Below are 15,000 nucleotides of genomic sequence, written 5' to 3'. Positions count from 1 at the left end.
TGGGGGGACCCTCTTTCGGCGCTGCTCGCGGCGGATCGCCGCAGAGCGGCGGCGATCGGGCAGCACACGCGGCTGGCAAAGTGCCGGCTGCGTGTGCTGCTCTTTATTTCATGAAAATCGGCCCAGCAGGGCCTGAGCGGCAGCCTCCGGCGGTGATGGACGAGCTGAGCTCGTCCATACCGCCCAGCTGGTTAAAGAGACACTGAAGCGAAAAAAAATATATGATATAGTGAATTGGTTGTGTACTATGAATAATTACTAGAAGATTAGCAGCAAAGAAAATATTCTCATATTTTTATTTTCAGGTATATAGTGTGTTTTCTAACATTGCATCATTCTATAATATGTGCAGATTACACAACACTAAGCATTCAAAATGATTCTTTCAGAGCAGTCTGTGAACTAATGACCTCTCCTCTGGCAGAGAAAAAGTAAATAGTCCAGGAACAGTTGAGATAATAAAAGTCAGATAACAGCCCTCTCCACGACTTTGAAAGTCATAGAGCTTAATGGCTTGTTTGCATAGAGATAACAACTGGAGTTTCTTAACTCTTCCTGTACTGGAAACAATGTTTTATTTTTTAGCTGTACTACACATACAAATCATAATATCATACATTTTTTTTTTCGCTTCAGTGTTTCTTTAACAGCATAAGGAGTAGAGTGTAGGCATCTACACTCTACTCACTATGCTGCTTAGGCATTTTTTGTATTGTAAGGCCCGGCGGCACTGAAAGTTAAGGGGACCAGCATGGCAAAAAGCCCCTCTGATGAGGCCCGCAGGAAACAAGGGCGAAACGGCTGTTAGGGCAGCCAACTAGGATCCACCACAGCACCTCAGTGTTCCATGCCTCCACCCAGTCCGCATCAGCCTGCACTAGGTCACGCAAGTATCCTGCACTGCCAACTCCATGGCTCCTCGCATGCTTTTTTTTGCTTTGCTCTGAGCTAGCTTATACAGATATGCATTTAGTCTGCATACAAGGCTTCGCATTCTAATGCTAATACATGTTGCCAGAGTGGCTCGGGTACATTTCATGCACTTCATGCTTGTGCTAATAAATGTGGTGAGACTTTTAAGCCTAGTGTGCCTGCCAGTTTGTTCTCTCTATGGTGGAATTTTTTGTATTGACATGAGGAAGCAGGTCATGAGCCACAAAAAGCATTGTCAATATTTTGAATAAAAATTTTTCCAGTTGAACTGGTGTCTGCATGTTCTGGAGAGGTAAGCCATTACCTCTCATTTACACGTTATGTTTTGAGCGCTTCCCACCCCACCCTTCTTTCACATTGACAAGAAGACACTACAATGAATGGTAAGCTTGACCTGTTAAAATGTGCACCTGAACAGATTCCTGGACGGTCTACTGCTGCCATCTGCTGGCCATATATTGCAGACTTAGTGCTAGCCTTGCTTTACTATTCCTTGCCCTCGTGGCTTTCTTGAGCATCTGCTGGCATGGACAGGCTGCCGGGCTGGGCTGGCATGGAACCTCCTCTCGAGTTGTGCAGAATTAGCTATAAATATTACTAAAAAAGTACAAATATGAAAAGTACTGTGTGTTTCAGTGTGAATAGAACTGTAAGACCTGCCTATCTTGCCTTCCAGATTCGAGCAACTGCTTTCCTTGTTCTCCTGAGATGTGGCCAAATGAGAATAAAACTACTTGTACCACAAAAACTCTGGAGTTTCTTTCATACCAGGAAACACTTGGAGCTACTTTGACTTCAGCTGCAGTTCTTTTTTCTATCACCACTATCACCGTCTTGAGTATCTTCATTAAAAACAGAAACACAGCCATAGTTAAAGCCAATAATAGTGGTCTTACGTATACACTTCTCGGCTCTCTGTCTTTAAGTTTCCTTTGCTGTTTGCTTTTTATTGGAGAACCACTAAGAAGTACTTGTCTTCTACAACAGGGAGTTTTTGGAGTCATATTTGCCCTTTGCATCTCCTGCATCTTTGCTAAAACTCTGATGGTAGTCGTTGCTTTTCGGGCTACGAGGCCTGGAAGCAATATGAGAAGATGGCTTAGTCCTAAGGTTCCTATTCCATGTGTCATCATCTGTACCTTCATTCAACTATTTATCTGTATCTACTGGATGTCCAGCTGTCCTTCTTTTCCAGGAAAGGACACAAAGACGAAGACTGGTGTGATCGTCTATCTATGCATGACCCGTTCTTATATTTTATTCTGGTGCATGCTGGGATACATGGCCTTTCTTGCTTGTGTCAGTTTCATGATTGCTTTTTTGGCCAGGGGCTTACCAGATAGTTTTAATGAGGCCAAGTGGATCACGTTCTCCATGCTGATCTTCTTGAGCGTTTGGATCTCCTTTGTTCCTGCACATATTAGTACTCAGGGCAAGCTTATGGTGGCTGTTGAAATTTTTGCCATACTTTCATCCAGTTGTGGCATTTTAGGTTGTTTTTTCTTCCCTAAATGTTATATTATATTGTTTAAGCCTGAAATGAATACTCATCAGAACCTCCTCATTAGGGGAACCAAGCCCCCTCCGAAGAAGATGGCCTAGTCTCTTGGAAAGCAATTATAAAATACAACACAAAATATCAGCATACGACAACTATGTGCTATGAGAGAAAACAATTAATAATGAAAAATAAAAATAGTATGTGTTTTAACCTAATGTTTGTATTTATTTTGGAAATTTGCTTTATGGTGAACCAAGAAGTGTATCAATAACCTGACCCATCACCTGAGTAGCAATGAACTTAATTTTTTCAACTGACCTTTAGATTTCAGATACTTAAACTTTTGCTACTCACCTACCAAATGTTATTTTAGATTGTTACAATTTACAAATAAATACGAGGGGTGCTGAAAACATGCATTGAGCCTTACCCAGAGAACCGGGCCGGTTTAAAGAGACTCTGTAACATCAGAAACATCCCCTGGGGGGTACTCACCTCGGGTGGGGGAAGCCTCCGGATCCTAATGAGGCTTCCCACGCCGTCCTCTGTCCCACGGGGGTCTCGCTGCAGCCCTCCGAACAGCCGGCGACAGACACGACTGTCCAATTCAATATTTACCTTTGCAGGCTCCAGCGGGGGCGCTGTGGCTGCTCTCGGCTCCGAAGTAGACGGAAATACCCGATCTCAGTCGGGTCCGCTCTACTGCGCAGGCGCCGGAAACTTGCGCCTGCGCAGTAGAGCAGACCTGACAGCGATCGGGTATTTCCGCCTACTTCGGAGCCGACAGCTGTCAGAGCGCCTGCGCAGGTGCCAGGAAGGTAAATACTGACGTCACCGCTGTACGGAGGGCTGCAGCGAGACCCCCTGAGGGACGGAGGATGGCGTGGGAAGCCTCATTAGGATCCGGAGGCTTCCCCCCACCCGAGGTGAGTACCCCCCAGGGGACGTTTTGACGTTACAGTTCCTCTTTAAGATCCGATGGGGCCCCGGAGCAGAGGATCTGTCTTCTTCCTGCTGTCTGCCTTTGTGACCAGCGCATGGTATGCGTAAGCAAAATGACATGTGCCGATCACAAGAGGCAAGCAGCAGGAAGAAGATCAGGAGCATGAAGGAACGGAACAGCACGCTGGCCTCCGGGACAGGTGAGATACCAATGCTGCTATTGTGTGGGGGTCCCGAGGAGCATGTAACAGATAAGGGGGAGGCAGAGGGTACGACAGTGCTTGGGGCCCATGGGCAGTTGCCTCCCTTGCCTTAGTGGAAGTGGGGCAGCACGGCATAGTGGGTAGCACTCTCGCCTTGCAAGCGCTGGGTCCCCGGTTCAAATCCCAGCCAGGTCGACATCTGCAAGGAGTTAGTATGTTCTCCCCGTGTCTGCGTGGGTTTCCTTCCACATCCCAAAAAACATACAGATAAGTCAATTGGCTTCCCCTAAAAATTGGCCCTAGACTATGATACATGCACTACACGATAAAGATATATGACTATGGTAGGGACTAGATTGTGAGCCTCTCTGAAGGACAGTTAGTGACAAGATAATATATAATCTGTACAGCACTGCGTAGTATGCCGGCGCTATATAAATACTTAAATAAATAAGTGCAATGGGGATAAAGCGCAGGACTGTGAAGGGCAACACGGGGGCAATAGCACTCTAACCTGGAGTCCTGGGTTCAATATTTGACATGAAAACTATTTGCATGGAGTTTGTTTGCTCTCCCTTGACCTTCACATATTCCCTGCAGGCATTCTGGTTTCTTCCCACAGCCTCACACCTCGCTCCCTAAAAAACCCAACACAACAAACAAAAAGTCCACCGTACTGGTAGGCTAATTGGTATAACCGTAACATACTGGCCTTAGACTATGGCAGAGGCAGCAAACGGGACATGTGACTGTCACTACTCTTTACTTCTCATGTACTTTGAGACCAACAGTAGGAAACAAAGAAGTAAGTTACAATTGTTAGCTCAATGTCCACTCTACTCCGAAGGTAGGATCATTGGAAAATACTGCAAATTGAAAAGGGCACAATTATCTCCACTATAGATTATTGCAGTAATACAGAAATCTTGCCACGGACAATATTCAATTGGCGCCCGCTATAATAGCGACTACAATTTTAGCCACTATTTGTAGCTGCTATTTTTAATGTGTTGCCGCTATTTGTAGCTGATATTTTCTTTGTACAGCCGCAATTCCTAAATCCAGGCGGACGGAATGTACTATACAGCTATGTCTATACAGTGACCAGAAATACCGTCACCTGATCAGCACAGGTAACGTCTGTTTCATAAATTGATAGTCATTTCCAGATCTTTTCAATATTAGCTTCAACTGTGCTACATAGCTCCCAACTGTCCCTCTTTTGGAAGGACAGTCCCTCTTTAGGAGCACTGTCCCTCTTTCCTCCTTATTTGTCTTTCTTTTTATGTAAATATATATATTTCTCTACTAAAAATGTGTTTGATTGACTCTAAACTTTATTCCCATCCTTTAAATTGATATATTACTAATTTTAAAATGTTATTATGAAGCAAAATGAACCAGTATAAAAAGGGCCAGTGTAGTTTGAATTTCAAAACAACATTTCTTATGAAATCTTTATGGTATGTGTGACTAGGGGTGTGACAGGGGCGTGATCAGGGGTGTGGAAGGGGCGTGGCTTAAGTGTCCTTCTTTCTCATCTCAAAAAGTTGGGAGGTATGGTGCTAGTCCAGTTTCATTTTCACTTACATAAGTAAAAAAAAAATAGTTCATGTAAACAACTCTACCTAACAAAAACACAAAATCTCTAAGCTGACAAATGATCGAAAACTAGCCAGAATATATCTGATGAAGACACGCATGTCTTAAAGGACAACTGTAGTGAGAGGTATATGGAGGCTGTCATGTTTATTTCCTTTTAAGCAATACCAGTTGCCTGGCCGCCTTGCTGACCCTCTGCCTTTAATACTTTCAGCCATAGACCCTGAACAAGCATGCAGCAGATCAGGTGTTTCTGATATTATTGTCAGATCTGACAAGATTAGCTGCATGCTTGTTTCTGGTGTTATTCAGTCACTTCTGCAGCCAAACAGACCAGCAGGGCTGCCAGGCAACTGGCATTGTTTAAAAGGAAATAAAGATGGCAGCCTCCATAGTCTTCTCACTTCAGTTGTCCTTTAAAAAAGTCCAAGATTGTCAGCAGCTAATTTCCAACTTAAACAAAAAAAAACAAAAAAACTTTTCAATGGAGAGAAAGACTGTTCCATGCGAATACTGATGCATCATGCAGCAATTAAAAAAAGAAAAACTTCCTCAGAAAAATGACATCTTTGGTCTGCAAAAGGTAAACATCTAGACATAACGAACTATTGTCCACCCTTGGGTACTGCTTCACGTTTGCGTTGTCTCAAGGCACTTTCAGATTCAGGGGTGCTTGGGATTGGTACTTGTATATTGAGGTCTTCTTCCTCTTCTGTCTCAGAATCCTTCACTGCAGAGTCCTCCCCAGAATCCTATTCAGCACCACTGGAACTTCCTGGTTCTTTTCATTGGACTCCATCTGCTCATCCTCTTTCTCTTCTTCTTCACTTTCCTCTTCTAGGGCATCCTCTTTGTTGGAAACCTTCCTTATATCCACATGGGGAGTTAAGGGTTAGGTACCACAAAGGGGGTTAAGGGTTAGAGTAGGGAGAGGTTAGGTCATAGTAAAATATCGGTAAATATTACTATATTAATGTTGTAGAATATCGGTAACACTACTGATAATTAGTGTTGGGCGAACATCTAGATGTTCGGGATCGGGCCGAACAGGCCGAACATGGCCGCGATGTTCGGGTGTTCGACCCGAACTCCGAACATAATGGAAGTCAATGGGGACCCGAACTTTTGTGGTTTGTAAAGCCTCCTTACATGCTACATACCCCAAATTTACAGGGTATGTGCACCTTGGGAGTGGGTACAAGAGGAAAAATTTTTTTAGCAAAAAGAGCTTATAGTTTTTGAGAAAATCGATTTTAAAGTTTCAAAGGGAAAACTGTCTTTTAAATGCGGGAAATGTCTGTTTTCTTTGCACAGGTAACATGCTTTTTGTCGGCATGCAGTCATAAATGTAATACATATAAGAGGTTCCAGGAAAAGGGACCGGTAATGCTAATCCAGCAGCAGCACACGTGATGGAACAGGAGGAGGGTGGCGCAGGAGGAGAAGGCCACGCTTTGAGACACAACAACCCAGGCCTTGCATGAGGACAAGAAGCGTGCGGATAGCATGCTTTGTACCACCATGCAGTCATAAATGTAATAAAGATAAGTGGTTCAATAAACAGGGACCACGCGGCAACGCTAACCCAGCAGCAGCACACGTGATGGAACAGGAGGAGGCGCAGGAGGAGAAGGCCACGCTTTGTGAGACACAACAACCCAGGCCTTGCATGAGGACAAAAAGCGTGCGGATAGCATGCTTTGTACCGCCATGTAGTCATAAATGTAATAAAGATAAGAGGTTCAATAAACAGGGACCGGCAACGGTAACCCAGCAGCAGCAGCAGCAGCAGCAGCACACGTGATGGAACAGGAGGAGGCGCAGGAGGAGAAGGCCACGCTTTGTGAGACACAACAACCCAGGCCTTGCATGAGGACAAAAAGCGTGCGGATAGCATGCTTTGTACCGCCATGTAGTCATAAATGTAATAAAGATAAGAGGTTCCATAAACAGGGACCGGCAACGGTAACCCAGCAGCAGCAGCAGCAGCAGCAGCACACGTGATGGAACAGGAGGAGGCGCAGGAGGAGAAGGCCACGCTTTGTGAGACACAACAACCCAGGCCTTGCATGAGGACAAAAAGCGTGCGGATATAGCAGCAATGCTTTTTGCCGCCATGCAGTCATAAATGTAATACAGATGAGAGGTTCAATAAACAGGGACCGGAAACGCTAAACCATCCCAGATGTTCATCGGTCATGTTACTTGGTTGGGGTCCAGGAGTGTTGCGTAGTCGTTTCCAATCCAGGATTGATTCATTTTAATTTGAGTCAGACGGTCTGCATTTTCTGTGGAGAGGCGGATACGCCGATCTGTGATGATGCCTCCGGCAGCACTGAAACAGCGTTCCGACATAACGCTGGCTGCCGGGCAAGCCAGCACCTCTATTGCGTACATTGCCAGTTCGTGCCAGGTGTCTAGCTTCATGCCCGGTTTCAGGTCCAGCGGTGCCAGCCACAAATCCGTCTGTTCCTTTATTCCCCTCCAAATTTCCTCCCCTGTGTGCTGCTTATCCCCAAGGCAGATCAGCTTCAGCAACGCTTGCTGACGCATGCCAACAGCTGTGCTGCACTGCTTCCACGATCCTACTGCTGCTGGTGCTGGGTTAGCATTTCCGGATGAGGTACAGCTTTGAGATGCGTTGGAGGAGAAGGAGTCAGAGAGGTAGGTGCTGCTGTTGTTATCCAGCTGTTTGCGGCGTGGGCAACACCCGCGCCGTAGCAGGTGAGGAATCGCTGCCAGGCTCCACAAGGTTCACCCAGTGCGCGGTAAGGGAGATGTATCGACCCTGGCCGAACGCACTCGTCCAGGTGTCAGTGGTGAGGTGAACCTTGCAGGCAACGGCATTCTTCAAGCTTCGGGTTATTTAGCTGACCACGTGCTCATGCAACTCAGGCACTGCAGAGCGCGCAAAGTGGTAGCTGCTGGGAACCACGTAACGTGGGATGGCCACTGACATCATGCCCTTGAAGCTGTTTGTCTCCACCACTCGATATGGCAGCATTTCGCAGGCCAGAAGCTTGGCTATGCTGGCTGGCTGTTACTGCCACGGCCCGGGGGTCATTTGCTGGCAATTTCCTCTTGTGCTCAAACATCTCAGAGACAGACAACTCAACCGTAGCGCTGCACACCGAAGGGCTGTTGGTTGTTGTGTTTGATGAACACTGGGAGACCTCAAGAGCACTAGTCCGGAAAGTGACAGTGTCAGCATCGTCTGATGTTTGTGAATGTTGTGAACCACGCAATGGCTGGGCTACTGCTGCTGCTGAGGCGGGTCTGGTGGTGAGTCTGGTGAACCCAAGGGAGGCAGTGTTGCTGGTGGTACCCTGTCCTGCCGCGTTTGCCCACAGAGTGGGATGTTTGGATAGAATGTGGCGGCTCATGCTGGTGGTGGAGAGGTTGTTAATACTTTTCCCCCTGCTCAGGCGGGTCTTGCACACCTTGCAAATCGCCATGGTAACATCCTCAGTGCAGTCTTCAAAGAAAGCCCAGACTTTAACTGGCTGAGGACTCGGACCTCGTGCGTGATGTGCTGGTGCTGCTTAACCCACTGCTGGACGCTTGAGAGGTCATCCAAGTAATTATCTGGTCCTGTTCTTTTGGATCTGTGAGGGTTGTTGTCCTGGACAACATGGGCAGTATTGAGTGGGTTTTCTTGGGTGCTCCCCTGTGGCCTGTACGTGAACCGTCAGGGGAAACACCTCTTCCCTTGCCCCTCCCTCTTTCACCGGATTTCTTCCTCATTTCACTTATCCTTAAAGTACACGCTGACTGGCAGCAGTACAGTGGCAGTACAGAAATGCTATACAGTGGTGGGTGAGCGGTGTACCACTATTGTCAGCAGTGACACAGAGCACAATGCTATACAGTGGCGGGTGAGCGGTGTACTACTGTTCCCAGCAGACACAGAGTGGAAGTAAACACAATGCTATATAGTGTGGCTGAGCCGTGTACACAGAGTGGCATTAAACACAATGCTATATAGTCTGCTATATAGTCACCCCGAACAGGGTGATGTTCTGCAGAACCCGAACAGTGGCAAACACTGTTCGCCCAACACTACTGGGAGGGAAAGCAGATTTTAGTACCTAAACACACGATACAACATGTTTTCCGGGGTCGGACTCTGAGGCACATACAGATGGTCCCGATCATCATCCTCATCATACAACTCTTCTCCTGAGTCTGACCCACCCACCACCTCTGCCACCCCAACATCCCCAGACACAGACCCCTCATCGTCCTCAACATTAACTTGGGATGCTGGCCTGAGCCAGACCTCCTCCTCCACATCAGGCCCCATCATCTCCTCAATGGCAGCCCTCATTAATCGCTCTGGCGACGGACTGATGGACACAACGTTCTCCTCCGGGGAGGGCTGCTGCTGACCACTGGCTGCTGGGGTGGATGTTATAGCTTGCGTGGGGCGTTGGCTGTTGCTGTTGTTGGGAGTGCTGCTCACAGCGGAGGTCTCTGGGGAACTCATGTTGAGCTCATATAGTGGTTGACGGTGAGTGGAGTATTACTGATCCCAGCAATATACACACTGACTGGCAGAGTACGCAATGCTATATAGTGTGGCTGAGCGGTGTACACAGAGTGGCAGTAAACACAATGCTATATAGTCTGGCTGAGCGAGCGGTGTACTACTGTTCCCAGCAGAATCAGAGTGGCAGTAAACAATGGTATATAGTCTGGCTGAGCGGTGTACACAGAGTGTCAGTAAACAATGGTATATAGTCTGGCTGAGCGAGCGGTGTACTACTGTTCCCAGCAGAATCAGAGTGGCAGTAAACAATGGTATATAGTCTGGCTGAGCGGTGTACACAGAGTGTCAGTAAACAATGGTATATAGTCTGGCTGAGCGGTGTACACACAATGCTATATAGTCTGCTATATAGTGTCAGTAAACAATGGTATATAGTCTGGCTGAGCGAGCGGTGTACTACTGTTCCCAGCAGAATCAGAGTGGCAGTAAACAATGGTATATAGTCTGGCTGAGCGGTGTACACAGAGTGTCAGTAAACAATGGTATATAGTCTGGCTGAGCGGTGTACACAGAGTGTCAGTAAACAATGGTATATAGTCTGGCTGAGCGGTGTACACAGAGTGTCAGTAAACAATGGTATATAGTCTGGCTGAGCGGTGTACACAGAGTGGCAGTAAACACAATGCTATATACTCTGGCTGAGCGAGCGGTGTACTACTGTTCCCAGCAGACACAGAACAGTAAACAGAATGCTATATAGTGTGGCTGAGCGAGCGGTGTACCACTATTCCCAGCAGACACAGAACAGTAAACAGAATGCTATATAGTGTGGCTGAGCGAGCGGTGTACCACTATTCCCAGCAGACACAGAACAGTAAACAGAATGCTATATAGTGTGGCTGAGCGAGCGGTGTACCACTATTCCCAGCAGACACAGAACAGTGAACAGAATGCTATATAGTGTGGCTGAGCGAGCGGTGTACCACTATTCCCAGCAGACACAGAACAGTGAACAGAATGCTATATAGTGTGGCTGAGCGAGCGGTGTACCACTATTCCCAGCAGACACAGAACAGTGAACAGAATGCTATATAGTGTGGATGAGCGAGCGGTGTACCACTATTCCCAGCAGACACAGAACAGTAAACAGAATGCTATATAGTGTGGCTGAGCGAGCGGTGTACCACTATTCCCAGCAGACACAGAACAGTGAACAGAATGCTATATAGTGTGGCTGAGCGAGCGGTGTACCACTATTCCCAGCAGACACAGAGTGGCAGTAAACAGAATGCTATATAGTGTGGCTGAGCGAGGTACACAGAGTGGCAGTAAACAGAATGCTATATAGTGTGGCTGAGCAAGCGGTGTACTACTATTCCCAGCAGACACAGAGTGGCAGTAAACAGAATGCTATATAGTGTGGCTGAGCGAGGTACACAGAGTGGCAGTAAACAGAATGCTATATAGTGTGGCTGAGCAAGCGGTGTACTACTGTTCCCAGCAGTGACACAATGACAGGGGGGACCCTGGCTAGCGTGGCTGGAGCGCGAACTACCCTGCCTGCCTACCCAAAGCTAAACCCACAGACAAATGGCGGAGATATGACGTGGTTCGGGTATTTATTTACCCGAACCACGTGACAGTTCGGCCAATCAGAGCGCGTTCGGGTCCGAACCACGTGACCCGTTCGGCCAATCACAGCGCTAGCCGAACGTTCGGGGAACGTTCGGCCATGCGCTCTTAGTTCGGCCATATGGCCGAACGGTTTGGCCGAGCACCGTCAGGTGTTCGGCCGAACTCGAACATCACCCGAACAGGGTGATGTTCTGCAGAACCCGAACAGTGGCGAACACTGTTCGCCCAACACTACTGATAATCTATTACCACTATCCTGCACCCTTTTAAACTTCTGTATTTTTTCAATGCATGCCTTAAAGTCCCCATACACTCACTAGATCCCTTTCAGGCTCCAACCATGGCTGGATTTCAGGCAACGCCACAAAGGCCATGGCCTAGGGCACCAGAAAAGCAAGAGGTGGGCTGTGGGCAGCAGGCTGACAGCAGCCGTTAACCTGCTGAACATTTGCAGCAGTGGGGTTAGCGGCCGAACGGGCTGTTCCTGATGCTGGCTGTGCTGTTCTCTGCACACATTAGCAGCAGTGCCGTCCCACGGTCATCCTTCTTCAGAGTTTGCACATAGGAGTGGGTGGCTACCAACAGCTAGATCTGGTACTCGGGAGATGAAGGGGCTGCGAACGGACACTTACAGTGATCTCTGAGCTGCCTGTCACAAGGGAGCTTACAATGGAATCCCTGCTGTCATGTCACTAGCTGTCCACAGAGCAGCTTATAATGTAATCCTTGTCATCACATCACTAAAGGTCCTCAAAGGAGCCTACAATCTAATCCTTGCCTTGTTGTGGGGAAAATGTAGTATGCTGTTTGTCTGGGGGCAGCTGATAGTGGGCCTTGGGCAGTAAAAAGTACAAATCCGGCCCTGGCTCCAACAATGATGTTATACTGGACCTTTTGGCTGGGATCCTAATGTCCTTCGGAGCTGATGGATCATCACAGCCACCCAGCTTAGCCTCCCACACTAACATGGTCCTCTTCAATGAAAGGGTCAGGTCACCTCTGATGCCAATGATTTTCAAAAGTGAGTATGAGGAGGTTTTCAGGGTAAAAATCCCTTTGCATTGTTAGTTGGAGAAGGAGATGGAAGAAAATCATTGCGGGGCAATGAACTTTAGAATGCAATATTTAAAGGGAACCAGAGAGGATCAAGAAAAGCTTTTATACATACCTGGTGCTTCCTCCAGCCCCATACGCATGGATCGCTCCCACGCCGCCGTCCTCCGCTGCCTGGATCCGCCGATACCGGGTCCCGTCATTACCGCCAGTCGGCCGGCGGACGCAGCCAATTCTCCGCATCACAGGGGGCTCCCTCCATACAGGTACGCGTGTGGCTGCCTACTGCGCAGCCGCATGCGTTCGTTTATGGAGGGAGCCCCTGTGATGTGGACAATTGGCCGCGTCCGCCGGAAGTGACAGGCCCGGTACCGGCGGATCCAGGAATTGGAGGATGGCGGCGTGGGAGCGATCCAGGCTTATGGTGCTGGAAGAAGCCCCAGGTGTGTATACAATCTTTTTCTATTTTAACAAAGCATTCCTCTCTGGTTCCCTTTAAAGAACATTGACACAATCACACACAGATCCAAGGACATAGCAATAGCCCGCGATGCCCTCTGTTGTGGGCGAAACCGAGGGCTAGAGGTGACCACTCCTACGTTTAGGATGAAGAGCAATAGCTGCAGTGGAGTGCCATATATTATTTTCTTCTGGAAGCCGGACATGTCTTCCTCACTCTTCTTCAGTGTATAAGCACTGTACAGCCTGTGATTCCCGATGTCACATGACATGCAGGGGCGGGAGCCACATGGTGATATGCTGTATGGCGCTTGCATGCTGTAGAGGAGTATGGAAGACCTGTCCACCACCATGAACAGGTAAGTACCTATCATTGCATTGCTACCCCCTGGGTAGCAGTTGCGGCACTCCTGGGCAAGAAGTGTGCTTAGGGCACTGCTTGTGTTGCTCCCCTTCCCTGGGTGCATAGGATGTCTAACCACAACTCCCGAGTCAATATGTAAACATTTTAAGTGGGCTAACTCCTCTTAGGGACAGGAAAAGGCAGTGTAGTTAGTTTTAACCCTGCATATTCTGGTACTGTGGATGCAATTTGCACATGCTGTGTCTTTAAATTTGCTGCAACCATTATAAGTCAGGTGCCGCCTTGTCATGAGCCCGCACCATGTGACTCCTTTGTAATAATCCTGAATCAGCTCAAAACTATTTGCATCTCAATAACCATTCCACACTGCTTACTAGGGGCTCTTCTTCATCCATCTTATTAGCTTTTTATTGGTGCTATGCTGGTAATGAACACCTCTATATATGCATTGCATAGCGGTAATCAGGGCCGGATTTCAGGAAAGGCCACCAGGGCCCAGGAGTTGGGTGGCAGCTGGCCAAGGGGCAGCTGGACATGGAAGAGGGATTGCTGCATATGGGATAAAAGGCTTGCAATTAAGGAGCAACACATGAAAATAAGGAGCTGTTGCCCAAAGGATAACTGAAGGGCTGAAAGGGAGAGGGAGGGGCATATAAAGGTTAGACATGAAAGAGGGGGCAGCACAAGGATCAGGAGGGGGTGTGGCACATAGAAGCGGAAGGACATGGAAGGGGAGCCACAAGAAAGTTGGCCTAGGGGCTGAAAAAGTATAAATCTGGTCTCTGTGGTAATCGTTAACAAACAGTTTCCTTACTCTAAATACACCTCAATGACACTGCATCTGTCCTTGGTAGGTTTTTGAGCTCCATATCAATAGAGTGCTTGGGGCCCCGTGTGAAAGTTGCACTGCTGTAACTCCAAGAACTGGCCAAATCTGTAGATCGGGCCAGTTGCAGCTGCAGAGGAAGAATATTTGGGCCCAATTTACGAGTTTCAAATCATAGATTTAGGACCAAGCCAAGACCTGACATTGAAAAATGAAATCAACAAACAAAGAAAACAAGATGTACTGAGAAGTAATTATATTTCTGAGCAATTATATCATAACCTCTAACTGCTATAATGAGGACGATTAAGACAGTTAGAGGTTTCACAGCTCCACTGAGGTCTATATATGACCATTTATGCAACGGGCTGGAATTACGGTATAGAAGTATATATATTACCCCAGAAGTGGGCAGAGAGCAGAGTGACAGGTTCCTCCACCATACACACTGTCACTCACACAACTAAATCCCCAAGCTTGTGTTCCTATGAAAGGTAAGAGGGGCTGACACAAGTCATAGCTTGGAAAACATCAGCTTTATGTTCAGATTTTGTTTTGCTTACTTTGAAAAGGAACTGTCCTGAAAATAGCATAATGAATAAATTACTTATTTTTTACAATATTATTTTTATAAGTGATTTAGTCACTGTTTGCTCCTAGTATTTTTTCCTCTCCCTGATTTACATTCTGAAATGTATTACAGGAGGGGTGACATCTTTAGTGCTGTCAGGTGCATCACAAAGGATAGTGTAAGAACTCACACAATGGGCTCGATTCACAAAGCGGTGCTAACCCAGTTAGAGACTTTAGGCATGATAACCATTGCACCACGCTGGTGAAAAGCCAGTTTAGGCGTGATAAGTTTAGGCATGATAAGTTTAGGTGTGATAAGTTTAGGCATGATAAGTTTAGATAAGTTTAGATCGCGCGCAAAGTCCCGCACGCAAAGCAGCGCCATTAAACTTTATGCAAAGTACACCAGACTTTGCTAGC

The 15,000-nt window shown here is 47.2% G+C and overlaps 2 protein-coding genes across 2 annotated transcripts in view; both read left to right on the top strand.

Moving 5' to 3' along the window:
• Positions 1-2,573, top strand: part of LOC137562071 (extracellular calcium-sensing receptor-like) — a 29,719-nt gene extending 27,146 nt beyond the window's left edge. The window contains exon 6 of the mRNA XM_068273409.1: positions 1,610-2,573. Coding sequence (XP_068129510.1) covers positions 1,610-2,535 — 926 coding nt within the window. The 3' untranslated portion in view covers positions 2,536-2,573. The remainder of the gene's footprint in view (positions 1-1,609) is intronic.
• A 10,574-nt stretch (positions 2,574-13,147) lies between these two features.
• The window catches only part of LOC137562069 (extracellular calcium-sensing receptor-like), a 32,020-nt gene continuing 30,167 nt past the window's right edge, over positions 13,148-15,000 (top strand). The window contains exon 1 of the mRNA XM_068273408.1: positions 13,148-13,176. Coding sequence (XP_068129509.1) covers positions 13,148-13,176 — 29 coding nt within the window. The remainder of the gene's footprint in view (positions 13,177-15,000) is intronic.

Source organism: Hyperolius riggenbachi, chromosome 3, assembly GCF_040937935.1.
Source record: "Hyperolius riggenbachi isolate aHypRig1 chromosome 3, aHypRig1.pri, whole genome shotgun sequence".
Taxonomy (NCBI): Eukaryota; Metazoa; Chordata; class Amphibia; order Anura; family Hyperoliidae; genus Hyperolius; species Hyperolius riggenbachi.
This window is presented reverse-complemented; position numbering and strand designations above follow the sequence as displayed.